The 22,178-nt window shown below is 38.2% G+C and overlaps 1 protein-coding gene across 5 annotated transcripts in view; it reads left to right on the forward strand.

The window, feature by feature from the left end:
• Positions 1–22,178, forward strand: part of DYNC1I1 (dynein cytoplasmic 1 intermediate chain 1) — a 328,200-nt gene that overhangs the window by 257,374 nt on the left and 48,648 nt on the right. For all 5 annotated transcript variants that reach the window (XM_003921229.4, XM_074379474.1, XM_074379472.1 and 2 more), the window contains 3 exons: positions 3,425–3,538; positions 6,368–6,501; positions 9,974–10,118. In XM_003921229.4, the coding sequence (XP_003921278.1) occupies positions 3,425–3,538; positions 6,368–6,501; positions 9,974–10,118 (393 nt within the window). The remainder of the gene's footprint in view (positions 1–3,424; positions 3,539–6,367; positions 6,502–9,973; positions 10,119–22,178) is intronic.

Here is a 22,178-nt window from a genome sequence, read left to right on the forward strand (position 1 = left end):
CAAGTCAGCCTTAATTCTGATTGACTGGGGCCAAAGACACATGCAGGTGAAACTAGTTCTTGGGAAACTCGGGAAATTGCTCTTGCCTACCCCATTTCTCCAAACTAATAACAGAAAATTGTGGCCCAGGAGAAGGTGGGCTTGATGCAGGTGTTGACTGAAGTAGTGTGAAACCATGTCTTGGCCCTGTTCGGATGGCTGGTGTATTTCTAAACATACCTTCTGAAATTTCCAAAATTGTGATTCCAAATGTTAGAACACTTAGCAGTAAGCTTTTGGGAAGAATTCAAACCCAGGAGCTCTTCCAAAGAATTACAGTTTCTTTTGCAAGTAACTTAGAGTGTGATCATCACAACTAAAATATTATTGTTATCACACTTACTGGCGTTACTTCTGTTAGAAAATAAAATAGGCCAGGTATGGTGGCTCATGCCTCTAATGCCAGCATTTTGGGAGGCCAAGACAGGTGGATCACTTGAGGCCAGGGGTTTCAGACCAGCCTGGCCAACATGGAGAAACCCAGTCTCCACTAAAAATACAAAAAGTAGCTGGATGTCATGGTACACGCCTGTAATCCCAGCTTCTTGGGAGGCTGAGGCAGAAGAATTGCTTGAAATGAGTAGACGGAGGTTGCAGTGAGCTGAGATTGTACCACTGTACTGCAGCCTGGGCAACAGAGGGAGACTTCCTCTAAAAAAAAGAAGAAAGAGAGAGAGAAAGAGAGAAAGAGAGAGAGAGAGAGAGAGAAAATAAAAGGTTGTCCACTTTTCTCTTTTACTGTGTTTTTTCTAATCTATAGAACAGTTAATTTAAAAGCGAACAGTTAATTTTATGACTGTCTTTCAACTTTCACTATTGGGTGGCTGATTAGTACCAGGATCAAAAAGGAAAAAGAGGCCCACCACAGATTACTCACTAATTTCCTTTCACACCCACCACACATATGCATTTGAGACAACAGGAAATCATAACTAAAACAAAATCCTTCTAGCGCACAGTAAGTTTATTTCTAAAATAAATAAAAACAATCTGGCATCTATACTGGAAAAATGAGGTGTAGTGTACTGTAGCTTTTTCTTCCTTAATGGTTGAGTTGTGTGTGTGTGTGTGTGTGTGTGTGTGTGTGTGTGTGTGTGTTTTCATGCCCCGGTGTCTGCTTCTGTTTTGGTTTCATTACACCTCTTTTTTCTTTTAAACTGAGTTTTATTACTCATGAAAGCACAGGCCAGTAGTGCTGATTAAAGCTTGGGAGGGGCTGCCACACACACTCTTACTCCAGGCATTTGGCTCTACACATTCTTCTAGACTTGCTCCTTTCTCTGCTGGACCTTTCTGAGTCTTGATCTGTTAGTGTTTAATGATTTGTGTAGATGCTCAGTGGTTAACAAAGAAGCCCCACTGGACTCTTGCTGAAAGACAAGATGAATTTCAGGTTCATAACAGTATTTGGACTCAGCCTTCCCATTCTGTAGTTGTACTGTCAGTACTGTTTTCAGGTGAAAATTCATTACACCCAGTCTCCCATTTGATTTCCACATAGAACTTTGCATGCTGTGTAGCTCTGGGTTTGAATTTGATAGTACACTGCCTGGGTTCTATATACACCAGATACTTGGGAAAGAACATTGCCTACAGATCCACAACCAGTCAGTCCCCATATCTAGAGAACTGATTGGGATAACACTTAGCTTCAGATCTCTGCTGTACTTAGCACTGTGCAGATCCACTATGGCTGATTCATTTGGAAGTTCCAGTAAAAATATGGTGTGAAAGACATAGGGACTTAGTTGACTGTCCATCAGCATGGGGGAAAGAGGTAATATAATTGTCAACAAAGCAGATGTACTCTTAGGATGCATTAGATGCAGGCATATTTTTTATTAAATGAGAAGGATAATTCAATGCTACCCAGATTTCTATATTCTGCTGGTCAGAATATAGGTAGAAAGTTCTGTTTTATTCTTAGAACCTCACTGGTAGAGGAACTCAGACAAAATTCAGCATTTTCAAAAGAGATTCACCATGATAGGGAAGGTTTTGAAAACCAAGTACACAAGGAACAGATGAAGGAATGAGTGACATTCTGTGTAAGAAAAAACTTGACAGGGAGGGGAGTAATAGGGAACAACTATCTATAAATATTCAAAAAGCTGTACTGTTTCGACTTGATCAGTTTGGTCCCAGAGGGCACTACACTGAAAATATCTCCTTGAACTTCTTTTTCCCCGTTAGTGGCAGAAAAAACTCCCCCACAAAATACTGCAAAAACTGGCTGCCCTTTAAGAAAGGTGTCTAAGCAGAGTTTGGACCACCTCTTGGTTGAGGCAAATGAGTAGCTACATTAGATGATTATTTCCGCTCCTTCTGACCAGCAGTTTATATGATAATAATAGTGTGGGAACTATTCTTTACGCAATATCAACTTTCCAATATTAAATATTGTTTCACTGTAGTTGTGGCTAGGTATTATGGACAGTAACTCATCAAGGGTAAGACTTATATTGTCAGCTATTTGCACAAAGAAGCACCGAGTAAGTGTGGTTTGGCCACTGATGGCTGAAATGCCTGAAATCGAACACAGATTGCTGTAGGTTCTGCTTATGTTAACCTTCCATTTAGTGTTTAATACCCAGCTGCAAATGATTTTAGCCTATGATTAAGAATTCTGCAGAGTGGGATAACCCACTAGAGTAGGACAGAGACTTACAGCATCTTGTGTATGGTTCCTAGTTTGTATCAATGACCTTTCTCAATGCCCTGGCCAAATCTAGGCCTCTATACTACTGCAAATGGTATTTTGAAAAATAAATATATCGTTATCCTAGATTTTGCAGCAACATAAAAGAAACTGATTTTATCTCACTAGGTACATTGTCTCAATAATCTCACCACCAGTTTCTCTCCCCCAGATTAAAATGGTTATGGATATTAACCACTTTTTATAAAGAATGTTAACAAATATTTGGCATTGTGACTATAATGCATTAAACTCCAGATTTAGTAACATATATTCTTTCCAAAAGTCAATAGTTCTACCGTTTTGAAGACTGTGTTTTTCCATCTCTCTTGTTGAGTTTAGAAGCCAAACTACGCAGTGGAGACTTATTCAAGTAATCCAAATTCACCTCCCTGCGTTGCCTCTGCTCCATCAAACCTCATTTGCTCTAGCTTCCTTCTGTTCCCCTGCATTGCATTCTGACTAAGCAAGGTGAAGCTTTGTAAGTATTTCCACTATTGTGTGTTGCTTCCAGAGCTTTTAGAAAGAAATCAGGTTCAAATAAAAAGCAGCAAATGACCTGAGGCTTGTATTACAGTAGGATTATGTCAGTCTTTAATCCCTGTTTTAGAGAAATGTGTTTGACACTCAAATGTAAGCGCTTCCTCTTGGATCTGTGTCTGATCCTCCTTGTTTATATTTTTGCAGCATCCCGTGTACTGTGTAAATGTTGTTGGGACCCAGAATGCTCATAACCTCATCACTGTCTCCACTGATGGCAAAATGTGTTCCTGGAGCCTGGACATGCTCTCAACTCCACAGGTGGGTTTGTTTTTCCCTACACATAACAGCATCCTGGTTAAAAGAGATACCTACTTAATGGAACGTAGTTCCTAAAAGCCAAACCCTCACATCCTAGAGGAGCTAAAACCAATGGATGCACTTGAAAGAGTGGTGCTTGTTTTCAGCAATCTTCTCTTGAAGCCAAAACCCATTTCCTTTACCACAAATCATGTAATTATTGTAATACATTAATCCTTAGGTCAGTTTCAACTGAAAATGAAATAATCCATTCTAAATCATAGTAATTATGGAAGTTGGCCTATGGTATGAATTGTACTTACCCTACAGCATTGTTAAACAGATGCAAACGAGGTTGGAGCTCAGCAGAGCAATCCCTTATGGGTACTTGCATTAGAGGGAAGGTATCCTAGCAAAACAGAAATCCAGGCCCTTGCTTGTATCTGTAGCCTAGACAACAGCCTGTGTGTATGAAGAATTTATCAAACCATCTGTTTTCCCCTCTGGAATGTTTGTTAGTATGGCTCCTGTCATTCTTTGTTCAGTAAATGAGAAGTCAAAAATGAAAAATTCCAAAGTCTGCAAACCACTACTGATTGCAACAGTGGGAACCAAACAAAGGAAGAGAAGTGGGAGAGGCTGTCAAAGGGAGGCAACTAAATGTAACTTGCAAGATATGTGTATGTAGACAAACACACAGAGACAACGCATACACACATGAACACTTACATACACACTTTTTTCACATTTCTTTGTGTGAAAAAAAACAGTATTCACTCTCCTCCAACCAAGATCCAAAGAGAAGTCATTGTTATAGCCTTTGACAAAAATGTAAGGAAACATGAAGAAACTTGTAAAAGATACCGAGCAGATAATTCTCAGTGTTAACATTTCTGTATTCTTTCCCAGGATAACCACCCTAGAATGTCTGTCACACAATTTTAGAAGTTGTTAAATTTTCAAAATATACATAAAGAGATGGGGCACAGTGGCTTACACCTGTAATCCCAGCACTTCAATAGGCCAAAGTGGGAGGATCACTTGAGCCTAGGAGTTGAAGACCAGTCTAGGCAACACAGCAAGACCCTTTCTCTACTAAAACTTAAAAAATTAGCTGGGTGTGGTAGCACATGTCTGTGATCCAAGTTCCTTGGGAGGTTCAGGCAGGAGAATTGCTTGAACCCAGGAATTTAAGGTTGCAGTAAACTATTATCACACCACTGCACTCCAGTCTGGGTGACAGAGTAAGACCTGTCTCTTCAAAAGATAATTATTATACACACACACACACACACACACACACACAAGGAAATATGGAAACTGTGAAGAAAGAACCTCCTTTAAATCTCCACAAAATACAGATGTAAAGAATACTAAGTTTTAAAAAAAATATTTTAGGGAGAAAAAAGAGAGAGTGCTAATAAGCTGCTTACAATTGAAGTTCCTCTATTTTTGCTGATCTTTAACATTATAGAGGCCTGGAGCTATGGGTATTTTATGGCTTTGTCTTAAAATTCTCAGCAATGTGTTGTTTTCTTTTAAAAGCCTGGAGATTATAAACAGACGTAAGAGCAAACCCTCTATTTAGGAATTTTTAATTGCCCGTTTTGCTCATTACACATATTTGTTTAGGTTAAAACCAGTCACATGATGGCTCTAGGTCCATTTGTATTAGTTTTAGCATGTCCATAGGCTCCTGTGTCTATACAAAGATGGAGAATTTCATGACATGGCTTCCATGGTGGCAGGGAAGAGTAGGGACATCTAACAGCTGTCCTGGTCTTTCTGTCTTCCAAATGGGTAGAGACCTTTCCTTCCTTGCTGCCAACTTTAGTGATGAAGCAGATTATTGGATAATCCAGTTTTCTGTATGACATAGTCACAGCATCGTCTCCTTTAGCCCAGATGCTGATATGCTTCCTATGTGTGGATATCACAAACTTTGAGCACATCACAGGATCAGAATGATCTGTGCTGCCTAGACTGTTAGCTTGTGCTTTCAATTTAATGGACTCCCTGGATGAAATGGTCCAGTTTATTTGCACAAGAAAGACTAAACTCTCAAACAACTATAATGATATGATACCTCAGAATGATTTTTTTAAAAATTTTTTCAGACTCTCAAAACAGGCTGTTTGATGTAAATAGCCAGATATACTCAGGGATATAAGTTATAATTACTCTTTTCTCTCATTAAACTTAATTCAGCAGTATATCTTTTAAGATTAGAACTCTTTAATTCTCAAGTTTAAAAAAACATATAAAATAAAGACTCTTGTTTGCTATTTAAAGATATTGTTCTTTCCAGGCTTATAGCCTATTCACCCAATGGCTGCCCTGCGTGAAATCTAGTCCCTGTTGAAATCTGTTTTTTATGACTTGAGTGACAACGTTCTGGTTTTAGTCCATGGAGGACACACACTCCTACTTTGACAAATGTGCTTAGTACATCTGATATTAATACATGTGTATTCTCACGAACAATTGATTTTGAAAATGTTTGTAAATACAAGGGTATTGTGTGTTTTATTAAAGCCTGGAGCTGACAAGTGTAACCATTACAGTATTATCTTTAGTTTCTGCACCATTAGTTTCAAAATTCTCACCTGTCATCTCTGCCTGACTTAAGAAGCAGCAGCACATGCTGATGAAATCCAGCCGGCCTGAAACTAGAGATCCACAGAAGCATGAATGTCAGGGGCAGTAAAGCATGGTTTCTGGCACAGCCAGGGTCTTTTGTAACGCTGTGTGAAAAGCAAACAGACGATTTAGCCAAATGATTTTTCCATGCTATCTTTGGCATGGCAAGGAGTTGACAGATGGAAATGTAACCACACCGTGTTTTGGTAGGAGAGCATGGAGCTGGTGTACAATAAGTCCAAGCCTGTTGCTGTTACCGGAATGGCTTTCCCAACGGGAGACGTCAATAACTTTGTGGTTGGCAGTGAGGAAGGTACAGTCTACACAGCTTGTCGTCATGGAAGGTGATTTTCTGTTTCCTTACTGATGACATGTTCCTCATTTCCGAAAGTCTGTTATCGTATTCTGGATTTTAACCACCTTGTATTATGGGAAAGGCATCTCGGAAAAAATGGAAAGCACAACTTCAAGTCTTCATTATCTTAAAGAGCTACGTCTGCTCTGGTCATTAGCTATTCATAAGACTTTGGTGGTTCACACTGCCTTGGGAGAAAAAAGCTCAAGCTTCTGAGCACCTCATAATAGACCACCTGCACCTTCCCAGCCTCTCTGCATACCTTCAGAGTCTAGCCACATGGCCATCAGAGATAACAATCCCCAAGTATTTCTTATCCCGCCATGCCTCAATCAGTTTCTACACTCAGCTTATTTTACCAGGTCTAGCATTTCTCCCTTCTTGGCCTGGTTAATTCCTCCTCATCATTCAAGAGCCAGCACAAAGATCATTCCATGTGAAACCTTTCCTGACTCTTGGGCAAAGAAAACCACTCACACATTTAAGTCTCATAGAATTTTCATTTATTTTATTCATTCACTCTTCCAAGGAATGTTTATGAAGAACTTACATGTGCCAGGCACCATCATAAGGGTACAGTAAAGAACACGATAGACCTAGAGTTCATATTCTAGTTGAGGGTTAAATACTAATAAGCAAATAAATATATAGTTTAGGATAATAAGTGTTATGGAGAAAGTTAAAGTAGAATAAGTGGGATAAAACTGTAGGCTGTCAAGTTTACTATTTCATACATTTTTCCTATGCTTCTATAATAGCATTAATCATATTTTAGTTTATTCCTTCATCTGCCATTATTCTCTTACTATATTATTTCCATTTCATCTTTAATTTCCTGTCCAGTACCTAGGACATAGTAAGTGAGAAGCTAAAAAATCTATATGAGGTATAAAGAAATTATATATAATATAATTCATATAAACCCTTCCTCCCAGAGGGGCCAGAACAGTGTGAGTCACACAAACCACCTTGCAGTTTCCAGGTGATAAGAACTCTACCTTAACTGAGAGATTAACAGTGCCCCTGGAAAAGAGAGTTGTCAGTATAAAGTGGAATTCAATAGTTTGGACCACATTGCAAAATTGCATTCAGTACTTAACAGGTGGCCTCACGTCTTTTGAAAGGGTCACTAGGTTCACATTGGTGCTTAACTTCCCCTTTTACTTTAGTAGTTCTTATTCCATTGATTTTTTTTTTCATCTCTTGCACTCATCCCAGACTATAAAGACTTAATGAGGAACTGCAAATTGTTCCAAGTTCATATCCCTGTGCTTCTGTGATCTGTAGAAATAGCAAGCATCCATGGCTCAGCTATGTGAGTTTTTTCATTCAAACTATACTAGCCGTGATGTTGTTGCTGTTCTGTGCATAGAAACAAGTAGTATTTGCCCCCTCACGTGACTTAGGAAGATATGCCTCACAGTCCATTCCCAATGACCCTCCTTCATAAAAGCTGGCTAAGACACACATTAAAGTTTTATCAAAGCATAAAAAGATTTGTTAAAGTTACTCATTCTTGAATGCATTTTTTGTATGCCTACTTTGAGCAAAGTGCATTATTAGGTGCTGCAACGCCTGCAGACATCATGTAGATCTGGTTTCTCTCTTCAAAAAAACTGATGACAGTGGGAAAGATAAAATACACAAGTATCTGGAACGTGAGTAGAATGTTGTAAGTGGCATGAGAGGCACAGAGAGTTTAGTAGGGCCAGACATGGAGTCACAGCTTTATCCATATGTGTATTAGAATGAACAGGGCATAGGTTCAGTTGATTTAACCCATGGTTTTACCTAGGTCCTTAATTATCTATGAAGGCTATAGAATACAGTCATTGATAATTTCCATATTTTTTCATTATTATAAAGTGAACAACATTTTACATGATGAACATTTTTGTTCTGTGGTTATTGTCCTTTTTAAACACTATCAGAATATGCACTGTGGTTCAAAAGAAGGGTCCCTACAGCACACACCACAAATCTCTTTACAACAAGCTTAATGTTGCTTTTACATTGGTCTATCCATCCGAAATATAAAATACAGACCTTAGTAAAATTGTAACATAGCAGGCATGGGCTTTGTAGTCATTGTAAATGGATCATAATAGGTCTATGGGGGAGAGGCAGGGGGTTGCTATTTTTCACCTAACATAGTGAAGGTGCAAATCCACTTCCATAAATTAAACAAGGTCCTCATTTTGCACCCTATAAACTCTTTCAGGATGCTGTTAAGAGCAAGTGGAGTCTCACCAGGGGCCACTTCAAAGATCAGTTCCTCGAGTTCATTAGAACAAATTTAAATGATCATGTGTGGAACTGCTGTTAGCAGTTTCACTGGGCATAATTTTTGAGTGCCTGTTATATGGAACATGCACTGCAGCACTTTGCTCATGATTCCAAATTTTGCTAAGCACATGACATTTATTAGTACTCCAGAGGCCCAAATGTTTTAATAACTGAACTCATTTTTATTCTTAGTGACATAATATTAAGATTCTACAATCCCTACATATTTATTTGTCATATTTATAACCTCATACACATGAATATTTAAATACAACATTTTTTGTATGTTTTCTCACAACTTCCTAATTGTATATGATTGCATGAAGAATATTATGTAATAATAGAGGGCTGGAAATAATACCAGCTTAGTTAAATAAGCAAAATATGTCTGTGGGTAATTTTTTTAAAAAATTCTTTAAAAAATTCTTTAAAAAAGAACTGAGACATAAGTTTGTCTCTTTTTCTTAGCTAGTTCATGCAACAGATATTTATTGAGCACTTACTGTATACCGAACACCTGGCAATGAGAAAGACAAGATACCTGCCCATGTGGAATTTATGGTGGACTTGTAAATCTCTCTTCTGTTTTCAGTAAACAGAAAACATCATTTTTTCCATATTATATTTAAATTATGTATATTATTTTGTGGTAACAAGGGTTTCCACAAAGTGTTACATCTTTAGCTATGTCAACTTAATTTAAGAAATTTCCTTGAAAAAGTTAAACAATTGTTTCTTCAAGGATGGATGGAGTTTAATAGTCAAGAGGCTCCCCAAAAGGAGATAAAGCAGGCCATGTGCAGAATGCTATCTCAAGAATAAAATAGCCTTATAAATGTAAAAGCTTCTGCATTTGTTTTCATTAAAATAACTGCATCAATAATGATAGGTTTTGAGGAATTCTGCAAAAAGAATTAAATAATATTGACATTAAATTCTGTATTTTAAAAAGATTACATTGTTTTTAAATAATCAAAAATAGTGTAACATGTTTGCAAACAATTTCTTTCAGGATACTTGTAAAAGTTATTTCATTTTGGTGGTGTATGGTTGTTCTAAATTATGGAGAAGTAATCATGCAGAGTCGAGGGATTTTTTTGTTTTGTTTTGTTTTTTAAGCAATCACTGCTTTATAGAGGTCACTGGAATTCTGCTCATGTGTTCTCTTCCTACAGCAAAGCAGGTATTGGTGAGGTCTTCGAAGGTCACCAAGGGCCAGTGACAGGAATTAACTGCCACATGGCAGTGGGCCCAATCGACTTTTCTCACCTGTTTGTCACATCATCATTTGACTGGACTGTCAAACTGTGGACCACAAAGGTAAGAATATGTTAACTGAAATCCTCAGATAATATTTAAGGGCAGAAGATGGTTTCTCATTCCCTGGGAACAGCTCTCACTAAAGCCTCTTCCAGGCAACTTGACATTGGGAATTCATATACCTTCTGGTAAGCCCAGTCTGCCTCAGAGCTAGTTAAAGCTTACTTTCTCAGTCCATTTTACTTATTTTTAAACATGTAGGTAATAGTTGAAAACATTCTAATTATAAAAAATTCAAACAATTTAAATGATAAAGTCAAAGTCCTCCTCTACCAGCCCCAACCCCATCCACAATATCCCCTTCATTGCCTGCATCTCAGTCCCCTCCCCAGAGGTAAACTTTGATCAGTTTCATGTCTATGTGCTGGAGCTTGGTAGTATCTACTTACTTACATGTATCTGTGAAAATATATGATTTGAGACTTGGGTTGTTTGTTTTTCTGTTTGGTTCATTGATTGGTTGTTTATTTTTATTTTGAGCTATTGGAGGTTTTTAAGCTGGTAAATGACCTTATGTTATGTTTTAAAAGGTAATTCTGGCTGGGCGCAGTGGCTCACACCTGTAGTATCAGCACATTGTGAGGCCAAGGCAGATGGATTGCTTGAGGTCAGTTTGAGACCAGCCTGACCAACATGGTAAAACCCCATCTCTACTAAATTTACAAAAATTAGCCGAGAATGGTGACACACACCTGTAGTCCCAGCTACTCTGGAGGCTGAGACAGGAGAATTGCTTGAACCTGGGAGATGGAGGTTGCAGTGAGCTGAGATCAAGCCACTGCATTGCAGCCTGGGTAACAGAGCCAGACTCTGTCTCAAAATTAAATTAAATTAAATTTAAGATAATTTTTGCCATGCTTGAGAGCAAGAAGAAAAGCAGAGACCACATGAAAGGAAGGCACAGTAATGTAAGAAAGAAATGATAGTGATTTAAACCAGTAGTCTGAGATGGAGAGAAGTAAATGGGTTTGAGAACCATTTAACAGATAAAAGCCACAGAAATTGGTGATTAATTTGATAGAAGGAAGATAGGAAAGGGAGTCATCAGCAGAGAACCCAGGTTTATGACCTGGGCAGCTGGTGAGTTGTAGCATTCCTGCACTGGAGAGCAGCAGGGGAAGGACATGCTGGGGAAAAGCTTTCCACATGTTGAGCTAAAGGTGCCTGAGAGAGGCATTTCAAGATCTCCATTAGGCAGTTTGATATGTGGGTCAGAAGAAGAGAGAGACCTCCAAGCAGCATGTATGCAGTGGAATAGCCGTGATCTTCACAAATGAGTGGAGATATATATCTATATCAATATCGATATATGTAGATATATAGTTTGTTTGTTTGTGACAGAGTCTCACTCTGTCGCCCAGGCTGGAGTGCAGTGGCTCTATCTTGGCTCATTGCAGCCTCTGCCTCCCAGGTTCAAGTGATTCTCCTGCCTCAACCTCCCTAGGTGCAGGGATTACACAGCACACACCACCATACCTGGCTAATTTTTGTATTTTTGTAGAGACAGTTTCACCATGTTGGCCAGTTTAGTCTCGAACTCCTGACCTCAAATAATCTGCCTGCTTTGGCCTCTCAAAGTGCTGAGATTACAGGTGTGAGCCACCACACCTAGCTCAGGAGTAGATTTTAAAAGAAATACTAACATGCAATCTGGAGGAAGAGGAATACTTTAGAAATAAACAGGAGAAATTGAACTAGAAAAGGGAGATGAAAATGTAACCAAGGAAATAGACAAATTAGAATTTTCTTTGCAGCTTCATGGGTATTAATGGAAAAAAAGCATGTCTAGAGGACAGAATTTGCTCTGAACTATATAAAATGATATACAACTTCATTTATAAGGGAAATTAAAATCAAAACCAAGCTGAGAAACCTATTTTAAACAATCAGATTGACAAAAATCTAAGTTTTGTAACATACGCTGTGATGAGGCCAAGAGAAACCAGCTGTTCTCATATATTGCCATTGGAAATGCAAAATGGCACAACACTGTGGAAGAGGATTTAGCATTATCTAAAAATAATACATGTTTTAACAGAACAATTTCCACTTCTAGAAATCTATTCTAAAGGTATACTAGCAAAAATAAGAAAGAAGACATGTACAGAATGACATTCATTGAAAGGATACTTGAATAGCAAAAGAATGAATACAACTCAAAAATCTCTATCAATAGAGTGCTATGTGAATCAAAAGTATGGTACCTCACCCAAGGGAGTAATATTATTCAGGTATAAGAGAAAATGAAGAAGACTTCTATGTACTATTATGGAATGATTTCTAAGATACTTTTTTAAATAAGTAAAGCAAAGTGGAGAGAAGTTCAAAAGGTATATTATCATTGTTTATAATTATATTAATATATACTTCAAAGTTGAAAGGATAAACAAAAAAGTTACCTATAGCAAGATGGGAAGCTAAAGTAAAAAAATAGTAGCTAGACTTCTTTGAATATACCTTATTTTTACATTTGATTTTGGAACCATGTAAATATTGTACATAATTATAAGAGAAAATGAAATAAATCTCAAAACTGATTCCTAAAAAATTTAAAGTAACATGAATCAACCTTAATGTGGTTCAAATTGGTAGTAAAATCTTACATTAAGGAATGATTTGAAGTGACCTTAAAACCCTGTATGTTTGTTATGTGTTCCTAAAGGGATATATTTTAAGAATTTTTTTTAAAATATAAAAAAGAAAAAAAAATCTAAACTACTTCCAGTACTCATATTGCTGGTTGTCATATTTGTTATGGTTATCTCGATACCGTTGTATTTGTATCGTAACATAAGTTAAATTACCAATAGTAATTTAATTTAAATTACTCAGTCATTGAGAACTGAGATTATCAGCTTGGGTTGAAAGGAAATAAAGATACATACAGTTAAGTAACAATTCTGTAGTAATCCTGAATCTCAGTGGGAAGTATCATAAGAACTCATGGCGTGTATTATCTTTCAATATAAAAGAAACATATTCACTGCTCTGTCCACCAAAAAGATCTAGGAACAGTGACCGATTCAATAGCAATGACATTCCTGGTGCCTAGAATGTGCTCCCCAAACACGAGTTCCACTCAAGGAAACCAGGGATCCCGGAAGAAATTACTGATTCTAGGTGTGGAACAGGAAATGCGTAAAATAAACTGAGATTATTTTATTACAGCAACAAGCAAAGATTGTACCAACACTACAAAGTTTTTGTCAAAGGACTTGGAAGCCAAGTTGAGTAAGTTTCTGTTGGCCCAGATATCATCAATAAGGGTAATAGATTGATGAGTTCATAACAACACTGAAGAAAACAAAGTAATGAAAGATCTCATTGGCCACCTATGGAGAGTACTAGATAAACAAACATTATTTTGAAAACCACTGAGTAAATGAAAGAATCAAATATTTAGTCTGTCTTTTCTATATTTATTGTATTTCAAGGTTACTAAATTGTTGATGAGGGGACCTTTTTCTTTACAGAATTCCAGCTAATATAAGAACAAGAAATGGGCCAGGCGTGGTGGTTCACGCCTGTAATCCCATCACTTTGGGAGGCTGAGGCAGGAGCATCATGGGGTTAGGAGATTGAGACCATTCTGACCAACATGGTGAAACCCTGTCTCTTCTGAAAATACAAAAATTAGCTGGGCTTGGTGGTGGTGGTATGTGCCTGTAACCCCAGCTACTTGGGAGGCTGAGGCAGGAGAATTGCTTGAACCAGGAAGTCAGAGGTTGCAGTGAGCTGAGATTGTGCCACTGCACTCCAACCTGGCGGCAAAGTGAGACTCAGTCAAAGAAAGAAAGAAGAGAGAGAGAGAGCGAGAGCAAAATAAATTGAAGATGACCAAGACTCAAAAGAAAGAAAGAGAGAGAAAGAAATTGAAAATCACCAAGACTCAGCCAAAGAAAGAAAGAAGAAAAAGAAAGAAGAAAGAAAGAAAGAAAAGGAAAGAAAAGAAAAGAAAAGAAAGAAAGAAAAATTGAAAATCACCATTTTGCAAACACTATAATCTAGGCAATGATTATTGCTGATAATACTGTAAAAATAGAAACAACTTTTTTATAATTATGGAAATATACAATACCACCTTTGAAGTAGGCTTACCACCAAAATCAAATCTGAATCTTATCAATCCTCCAGATCTCTTAATTTAGAAGATACAGATGCAAAATATTAAATAACACCACAGGGATGCAATCAGCCAAACCCAGATTGCTGGCATATCTACAGGACAACTGATTTAGTTTCTGCAGTAAAACCAAAATTTTTCATCAAGGGCAAATTGGAAGTGGAAACAATATATTAAAAAAAAAAAAACAGAACAGAACAAAACTTGGGACATTTCAGTGAATCTTAAAATATGGATCTTACATAGATCTTGATTCAAACAAGCAACCAAGTGAAAAACTTTAGAGGACTGCCAGGGAAATGCAAATACTAACTGTGTATTTGATGATATTTATGAATTACTATTTTTAGCCATTTTTATGATCACTTTAAGTGGTGTTACCTTTTGGGGTGCATACTGAAATACAGAAGAAATTAAATAATATCAGTGATTTGCTTCAAAAGAAGCAGTTGGGAATGGGAGAGCTTGTGAATGTAGGTAACTAAAATGGGAGAGCTTGTGAATGTAGGTAACTAACATTGGTCATGTTTTGCTAATTATTGAAGCTGGTCTCTCTATCTCTGAATATGTTTAAAAGTTTCTATAATAAAAAATCCTTTAAAACCCAGAAAAGAGAATTAGTAATAATGGCAAATACTTCAGAGCAGGAACATCAGGACTGGAAGATGTTCATTGTATTTAGCAACTCAGAATCCACTGAGATCCATGGCAAATGCAATGTCTTTGGCGTTTGTTTAGGGTAGGACACAAATTACAATGCATTAAAGAATGAGGGGAAAACAGGAAAGCACTAAAAAAAATCTAGATGTTTTATTTCCTTTTTCTTTTTTCTTGAGATTATAGAGAGCTCAAGGATGTTGCTGTCATGGAAGAGCCAGTGAAGGAGAGTAGAAAGTCTGGGTGAGGTTGAGAAAGGGCCCCGAAAATGTTGCCATGAATAAATGCATAGCATGGGCAGGGAAGTGAATTTTAAATCTGAGCAGCGACATCTCTTCTGTTGTAATAGAAGAGCAGGAAAGGATGGGATCATGTGTGTGTCCGTGTATAGATTTAGTGAAGGAAAGCCCAGCAAACTCTGCTTTGATGGCTATTATCTTAATGCTCTAGTAGGTTAAATACTCTGCTGAGAGAGAAGTGGAGCTACTGAAGGGAGCAGATTTCAGCTGATCACAAAAGAGAATAGGAAGAGCTGATTGGGGAATCAGAGATGGACTCTGGGCAGTGTGGAGGGTCCAGTTGTGGTCAGAAACCAGAATATTTTAGCAACTTCAATCTTCAGGACTGATTTCCTCCAAGAAAGTGTGGCAGTGGAAATAAGGGTGTGAATGAGGGGCACAGTTAGATGGATGTGTGCCAGGAGCCTTAACCAGAGGATGGAGGGACAATAGAGAAAGGAATTGGGAGATATGTACGAGAAAGCCTCTGATGTTACAGGCTGAGGATTCTAAGCTGGGGCAGAAAGGAAATAAAAACAGGCAGAAGAAAGTAAAGGGAAGAAGGGATTGATGCCTCTATAAGATCAAAGAACAAGGATGCAAGAAGTATTTGAATAAGAAAATTAGTAACATAAGAGATTACTGTTAGAAAGTGGGTTGCTTGGATTTAGCATTTCACAACTGAAATAGTCCCAAATGATTTTTAAAAAGTAAGTCAGGGATGTGGTCATGTGTATAGCTGAAGTCTAGTGAGGGTGGAATTCACTGCAAATGAGGAAGTCGCAGAAATAAAAGGTCAAGATGCTGGTGTGCTGTGGGCTTTGGAGTGGGCCAGAAAACAGCTAGACTGGGATGGAAATGGAAACAGGGATCGCAGTACCAAAGTCCTCAGTGAATTAGGAGGAGAGATCAAAAGAGGTGGAGGATGATACAGCCAGCTGGCCTGAGCTTAAAAGAAACAGGACATTTTACTGGAGGGCAAAATAGCCCTGGAGAGCAAGTAAGAAGCTGACCCTCTCACTATTCTGAAATAGAATATATGATAATGAACAGCTTCTACCTGAGAAGATGGCAGGAGAGGTGGTGAGCTTAGGGCAGAGCTAGGATTCCACAGAGGCAGGCAGGAGAGATATCTTCCCATGAGAAGGCTGAGGTTGGAGGCAAAAGTTTGCAGCAGCGGAGTTGTAGAAACATTGAGAAAGGAAAGAGCAGTGAGTGATTTGTTCAGGTGAGATAAGTACTAATAGAGATTTCAAGAAAATGCTATAAGACCTCACGCAGAATGGGAAGGGGAGATGGAATAAAAAGGCCAAGGATTCGAAAGAGGATGCTAATCATTACAGATTCTAGCACAATGAGGTTAGCATGAAGGGAGCGGGCAGATCACGAGGTCAGGAGTTCGAGACCAGCCTGGGCAACATAGTGAAATCCTATCTCTACTAAAAATACAAAAATTAGCCAGGCATGGTGGCAGGCGCCTATAATCTCAGCTACTCAGGAGACAGAGGCAGGAGAATCACTTGAACCTGGTTGGGGAGGTTGCAGTGATCTGAGACCACGCCATTGTACTCTAGCCTGGGTGACAGAGTGAGACTCCATCTCGGGACACACACACACACACACACACACACACACACTGCATTGCCCTCTCTCTACCCCCAAAGCACCCCCTGTCACACCAAGTTTCATCATTAACCACTGTCAGGAAGACCACATTGAAGCAGAAACTTTGTTGGAGTGGTTTACCTGGCAAACAGAGAACCAGGCTGCATTCCAGGCAGCTGAGTCAACAAATGTCCAAGCAGCCATTTTCATCCAAATGGCTGGAAGGTAGGGATTCATTTATGGAATCGGGCTGGAGGCTGGAAAGATAGGTCTATACTTGATTGTGTTGACTTATTTTTATTTTCTAGGTGATGAAAAGTCATTTTAGAAGGGAATTAATCAAAATTTGATTTTAAGGAGTTTGCTTTGGAATACTATGGAAGATGAATTTGTGTGAGAAACCAAGATCAACATTTATTGAGGTCATACTGTGTACCAGGCATTGTGCTAAATATTTGAAATACATTAGTTCGTTAAATGCTCACAATAAGCCTGTGAGTAGATGTTAGTATCCCATTTTATATAAGAGGAAATAGGCACAAAAGAGCTTAAATAACTTGCTGATGTGCTTAGTGAATAAGTGGAGAAGCTGGGGTTCAAATTCATATTTGGGTGACCCCAAAGACTGTGTTCTTTTCCACACCAACCCTGGAGACAAGAAGCCCAGTCGTAAGTCCAGTTTGGTCGTTGAGGTGTAAGCCAGAATTTAGGCAGTGAGCTTGTAGAGGAGAACACAAATCTGAGAAATAAAATCAACCAGATGCAGTGACCAGCGGACCTGATTTGAGAAGAAAGTCGGTGATGATTCTGATATTTCTGCCATAAGCATCTGAGTGAAGAATGGTGGTGCCAGAGATTGAGACAGGACAGACAGCCTTGGGTTAAAGGTAGGAAGTCAGCAGTCTGGGCATCCTCAGACCGAAGTGCCTGGAAATTCCCACGAGGTGATTGAAGATACTTGTCTTAGTCCATTCAGGGTTCTATAACAAAATACCTTTGAGTTGGTAACTTATGAACAACAATCTTTATTGCTTACAGATCTAGAGGCTGGTATGTCCAAGATCAAGGTCTGTTGAGTGCTTGCTGCCTCATAGATGGTGCTTTCTTCTTGCATCCTCACCTGGAAGAAGGGAGAAACAGGCTCCTTCAAGCCTCTTTTTTATAAGAGTACTGATCCCATTCATGAGGGTGGAGCCCTCATAAACGAATCACCTCCTAAAGTTCCCACCTTTTAATACTATCACAGTGGGGATCAATTTCGACATAAGAATTTTGGAGGGACATAAATATTTAGATGACAGAAACAATGAAGCTCAGGGGCAAAGGATAAGTTAGAAATATAGATATGACAGTGATCAGTCATTTATTCCAAAGGTGAAAATTATAACAGAACATGAACTGAAGAGGCTATGAATGCAATCTTGGAGCTGCTGATGGTGCAGATGCTGAGGACAGTATGTTCATTAAAGAATGTGATAAAGGCTGTTAAACACCAGAGAGGTCAAGAAATATACAGATGGCAAGGTAAGAAGAGGGTCACATGGACCTCAGTGAGAACAATTTTAGGGGAGCACTGGAGACAGATTGTGAGTGGTTGGTTGCAGGGTGAAAAAGGAAGATAGTAGACACAAAAAATATAGACTAGTGTTTCAGACATGAGGCAGTGAACAGAAGGGATAGGGAGATGACTAGCAGGGAAAGCCAGGCCAAGGAAGGATTTTATTATTATACTCTCTGAGAGACCTGAGTATATTTGTGGCCTGAAGAGGAGCCAGTAGAAGGTATGTGGTTTCAAAAATGGAGGAAAAGAATTCACCACTATATAAGTCATCCAGGTAACAAAAAGCGACTTGTACTCCAAACACTATTGGAATAAAAATTAAAGGAAAAAAAAAAAAAAACAGAGGAAGATGATTTCAAGTAACCATGTCAGGTTTAGGATAGGGAGAAGAGGCAGGATACTGTTAAGACTGAAAAAATACTTACCGGTAGGTTTAGCCACATGGAAGTAGAGGGGGAAGGAGGGAGGAAGAGAAGGTCCCCATTTCCTTGATGGAGTCAGAGGCAGTTATCTGTTAACAGTGATGGGAACTGGGATGTGGTAGAGAAAGGAAGGAGGATTAGACCAGGTTCTATAAGACATGGGACCGGGCCCTGACTATGGAGGATGTCTGAACTATACAGATTTGAGGACCAGCTAGGGCTAAATATCACAGATGTATTTCATAGGTGATATCTAATTTAAATTTTATGAGGTGATAAGAAGAGTGCCAGAAATTGTGTAAAATTTCTGTTGTTGAGTGTCACAGAAATCTCCTGAATTGGACATTCAAAGCTCTCCACTGTCTGTCCCCACCATTACTAGAGCAGATCAACAGGTCCAGGCTTGAGGGATGCACTTTACAATTCTTCCAAGCCAGTGTTCTCAACATGCAGCCTCTGATCAGCAGCAACAGCATTACCTGGGGCTTACTAGAGATGCAAACTCTCTGGGCCCCACTCCAGACCTTCTATGTCAAAAACACTGGGGGTAGGGGGCTAACAATCTGTGTTTTAGAAGCCTTCCAGGTAATCTAGGTGTTGCTAAAATATAAAGAGTCATGCCCTAAACCACTGCAAAGTTCTATTTCAAATTTCCCATCCTACAGAGCTGGAGGGGCAGTTCAGTTATTTTGAGGGAATCCCTTCTTTCTCCCAGAGTTGTGTTAGAGAACTGGGGGTCTAGTTTAGGGCTCAGATGGGAGAATGAAAATTATTGTCCCACCCCCAATTAGGTTTCCTCATGTAATAAATATGCTACTTCTTCTGGCCAGAGGTTTGTACTGTGAATGTTTTGAAACCCCAAATTAATTCTAACCCTTGGTTGTGTTCTAGACAGTTAAGCTTGAAACTTGACAATATGGGCTAGTGGCTTTCTCCTCTTCTTAATCTCAATGAGCGTAAAATTTCAAGGAAGCAGTCACATCTCTTAAAATTACTAATCACTTTTGCAGGACTATGGTTGAAAATGACCTTCTTTATCTTAATAAAAGAGTCAAAGTAAAAAAAATGAAAAATGCTGTCTTGAAAATAGAATGAGTTTTTTTGGCCTTTTTCTATCTTATTGACGATAATTTTCAGAGAAGTATAGCGGGGACAAAGATGTAAGATGGGTAATTTTTTTTAGTCCCTTTTGACAATAATGGTTACCTTCATAATCTTTACTTTAAACTTATTGGGTACCTTGGACCCATTTTTATCATTTAAACAAGTCAGAGAAGTTTATGATAGAGTCTTAATTGGATTAGTGATACCCTCATACTTCAGCTTGTAAATTAAATAACATAAGGAAGTATCCTCCAAATCATAGAAAGAATTGGTGCTAAGAAACAACACTATGAAATAGTATGAAATCAAATTTTTTTAAAAGCTACAATATAATACTTTATTGATAAAAATATAGTATAGTGGCAGGGTGAGGTGGCTCACACCTGCTAATCCCGGCACTTTCCAAGGCTGAGGTGGGCAGATCACTTGAGCTCAGGAGTCCCAGCTCAGGAGCTCACTAGCATAGCCAACATGGTGAAACCCCATCTCTATAAAAATACAAAAAATTAGCCAAGTGTGGTGGCTTATGCGTGTCATTCCAGCTACTCGAGAGACTGAGGCAGAAGAATCACTTGAATCTGGAAGACACAGGTTTCAGTGGGCTGAGATCGTGCCACTGCACTCCAGCCTGGGCAACAGAGAGAGACTGTCAAAAAAAAAAAAAAAAGGATAGCTCAAAAAGATAACAACAACAACAACAAAAAAGGTCAAAAGCAAACAATCAGACAACAAGAAAATTTGGCAACAGAAATATACATTTTGTACACTACTGCCCAAGAATTCACATTTCTAACACAATAATAAAATATTAAAAAGAAATTCTGTATTCTAGGGAGAATGTCATACTGGAATTAGCTCACTGAGCAAAATGAATCTCATTCTCAAGCCTATAGAAAGTCCATATGAATTCACTTTGCATAGCCAAATGATTGCCAGAGAGACAATAGCACTTAACATTCTGAAAGAGAGAAGTGATGATTTTAAAGATCCAAATTTAAAATGAAACTTTTCTACATAGGATCTTAGAAATATTGCAGTGAAATGAAAAAGCGTATTTAGAGAAAATGGAGTCATTGTCAGTTCTCTTTGTGATTCGAATAATTAATTTCTATGAATATTATGTGGTTTTATTTAAACTTTGCTTGAAGATTGAACAGGTTGTGTTTTTGAAGTGGGACCAGCTAAAGGACAAAACTTGATAGTGCATATTTTGGGAATGTTAAGGTCCCAAACAATACCTTTTCCCATTCTGTTTATCTTGCGACTTTTTCTACCAAACTACAGTTTCTCCCTCTACAGTCTGTATTTATCCCCATGATTGCCACTTCACCTGCTTCTTCAAAAGTTGCCCTGACCTGCTTTCTTGCCTTTTCTAGGGGTCATTTTGCCATTTTCATTTTCTTTGATAACTTTGCTGCTTTGATAATGTTGATTAGTCCCTTGGAACATCCTTTCAATGAGGCTGCTTTTAGAGTATAGTTAAAAAAAAAAAAAAAAAACTACATATTTTAGTCTCTCCTTTATGATCCTTTAAAAAATATTAAAAATGCATTGCCTGAATAAATTCTGTTGAGTACCAACTCTTACCTTTTATTGTATCTTAGCACATTAAATTTCCCATCCATCAAAACATGCTGGAGTTGATGCTCAGAAATGAAGTATGTACTCTTGGCTGGATTAAGACATTCATTATTCCACTCAGCTTGTCTGTTTGCTGAGGTTTTGGATAATTTTTTTTCCTGTACTGCAGTTTAGCTTAGTGGCTAGACAAATTCTGAGTCTTTGGATTTTTTATCAATGCATCCAGTTTGGAAAGTTTCAGTGGCTTCCAATTAAATGTTGGGTTAATATTTATTTTGGTCCTGGTACAGCTTCAGAAGGATTTAGGTTCCTGATACTGTTCATGTATTTGCCAGGTCAGTCCCTTTCTTTAGACTTCAAAGGGCATATGTTTCTTCTACTTGTATTGAATATATCTTTAAATTCTTTTTGCACTCAACTTTTGGGTCCTAAAATTCAATTCCATTATGTCAACTGATCAGGTAAATGGCCTAACTTAACCTGTGTGTTTGAATTTGGTGTGGATCTTGGACACCACCCTGGGTGCTGTCATCCAAGAACCTTTCACGATACACATTTGATTGATGGAAATCACTGACTTGCCCCAAATATATCTTGACATTATATAATCTTTCCTAGCTGTTAACATGCATCTCGGTCCTCTAATCTTTTAACAGTGACTCTGAGAATGAAATTTTCTAAGTGACTGGAGATTTATGACTTTGGACAATTAGGAAGATAATCTTCCGT

The sequence above is a fragment of the Saimiri boliviensis genome, chromosome 10 (assembly GCF_048565385.1).
Source record: "Saimiri boliviensis isolate mSaiBol1 chromosome 10, mSaiBol1.pri, whole genome shotgun sequence".
NCBI classification, from domain to species: Eukaryota; Metazoa; Chordata; class Mammalia; order Primates; family Cebidae; genus Saimiri; species Saimiri boliviensis.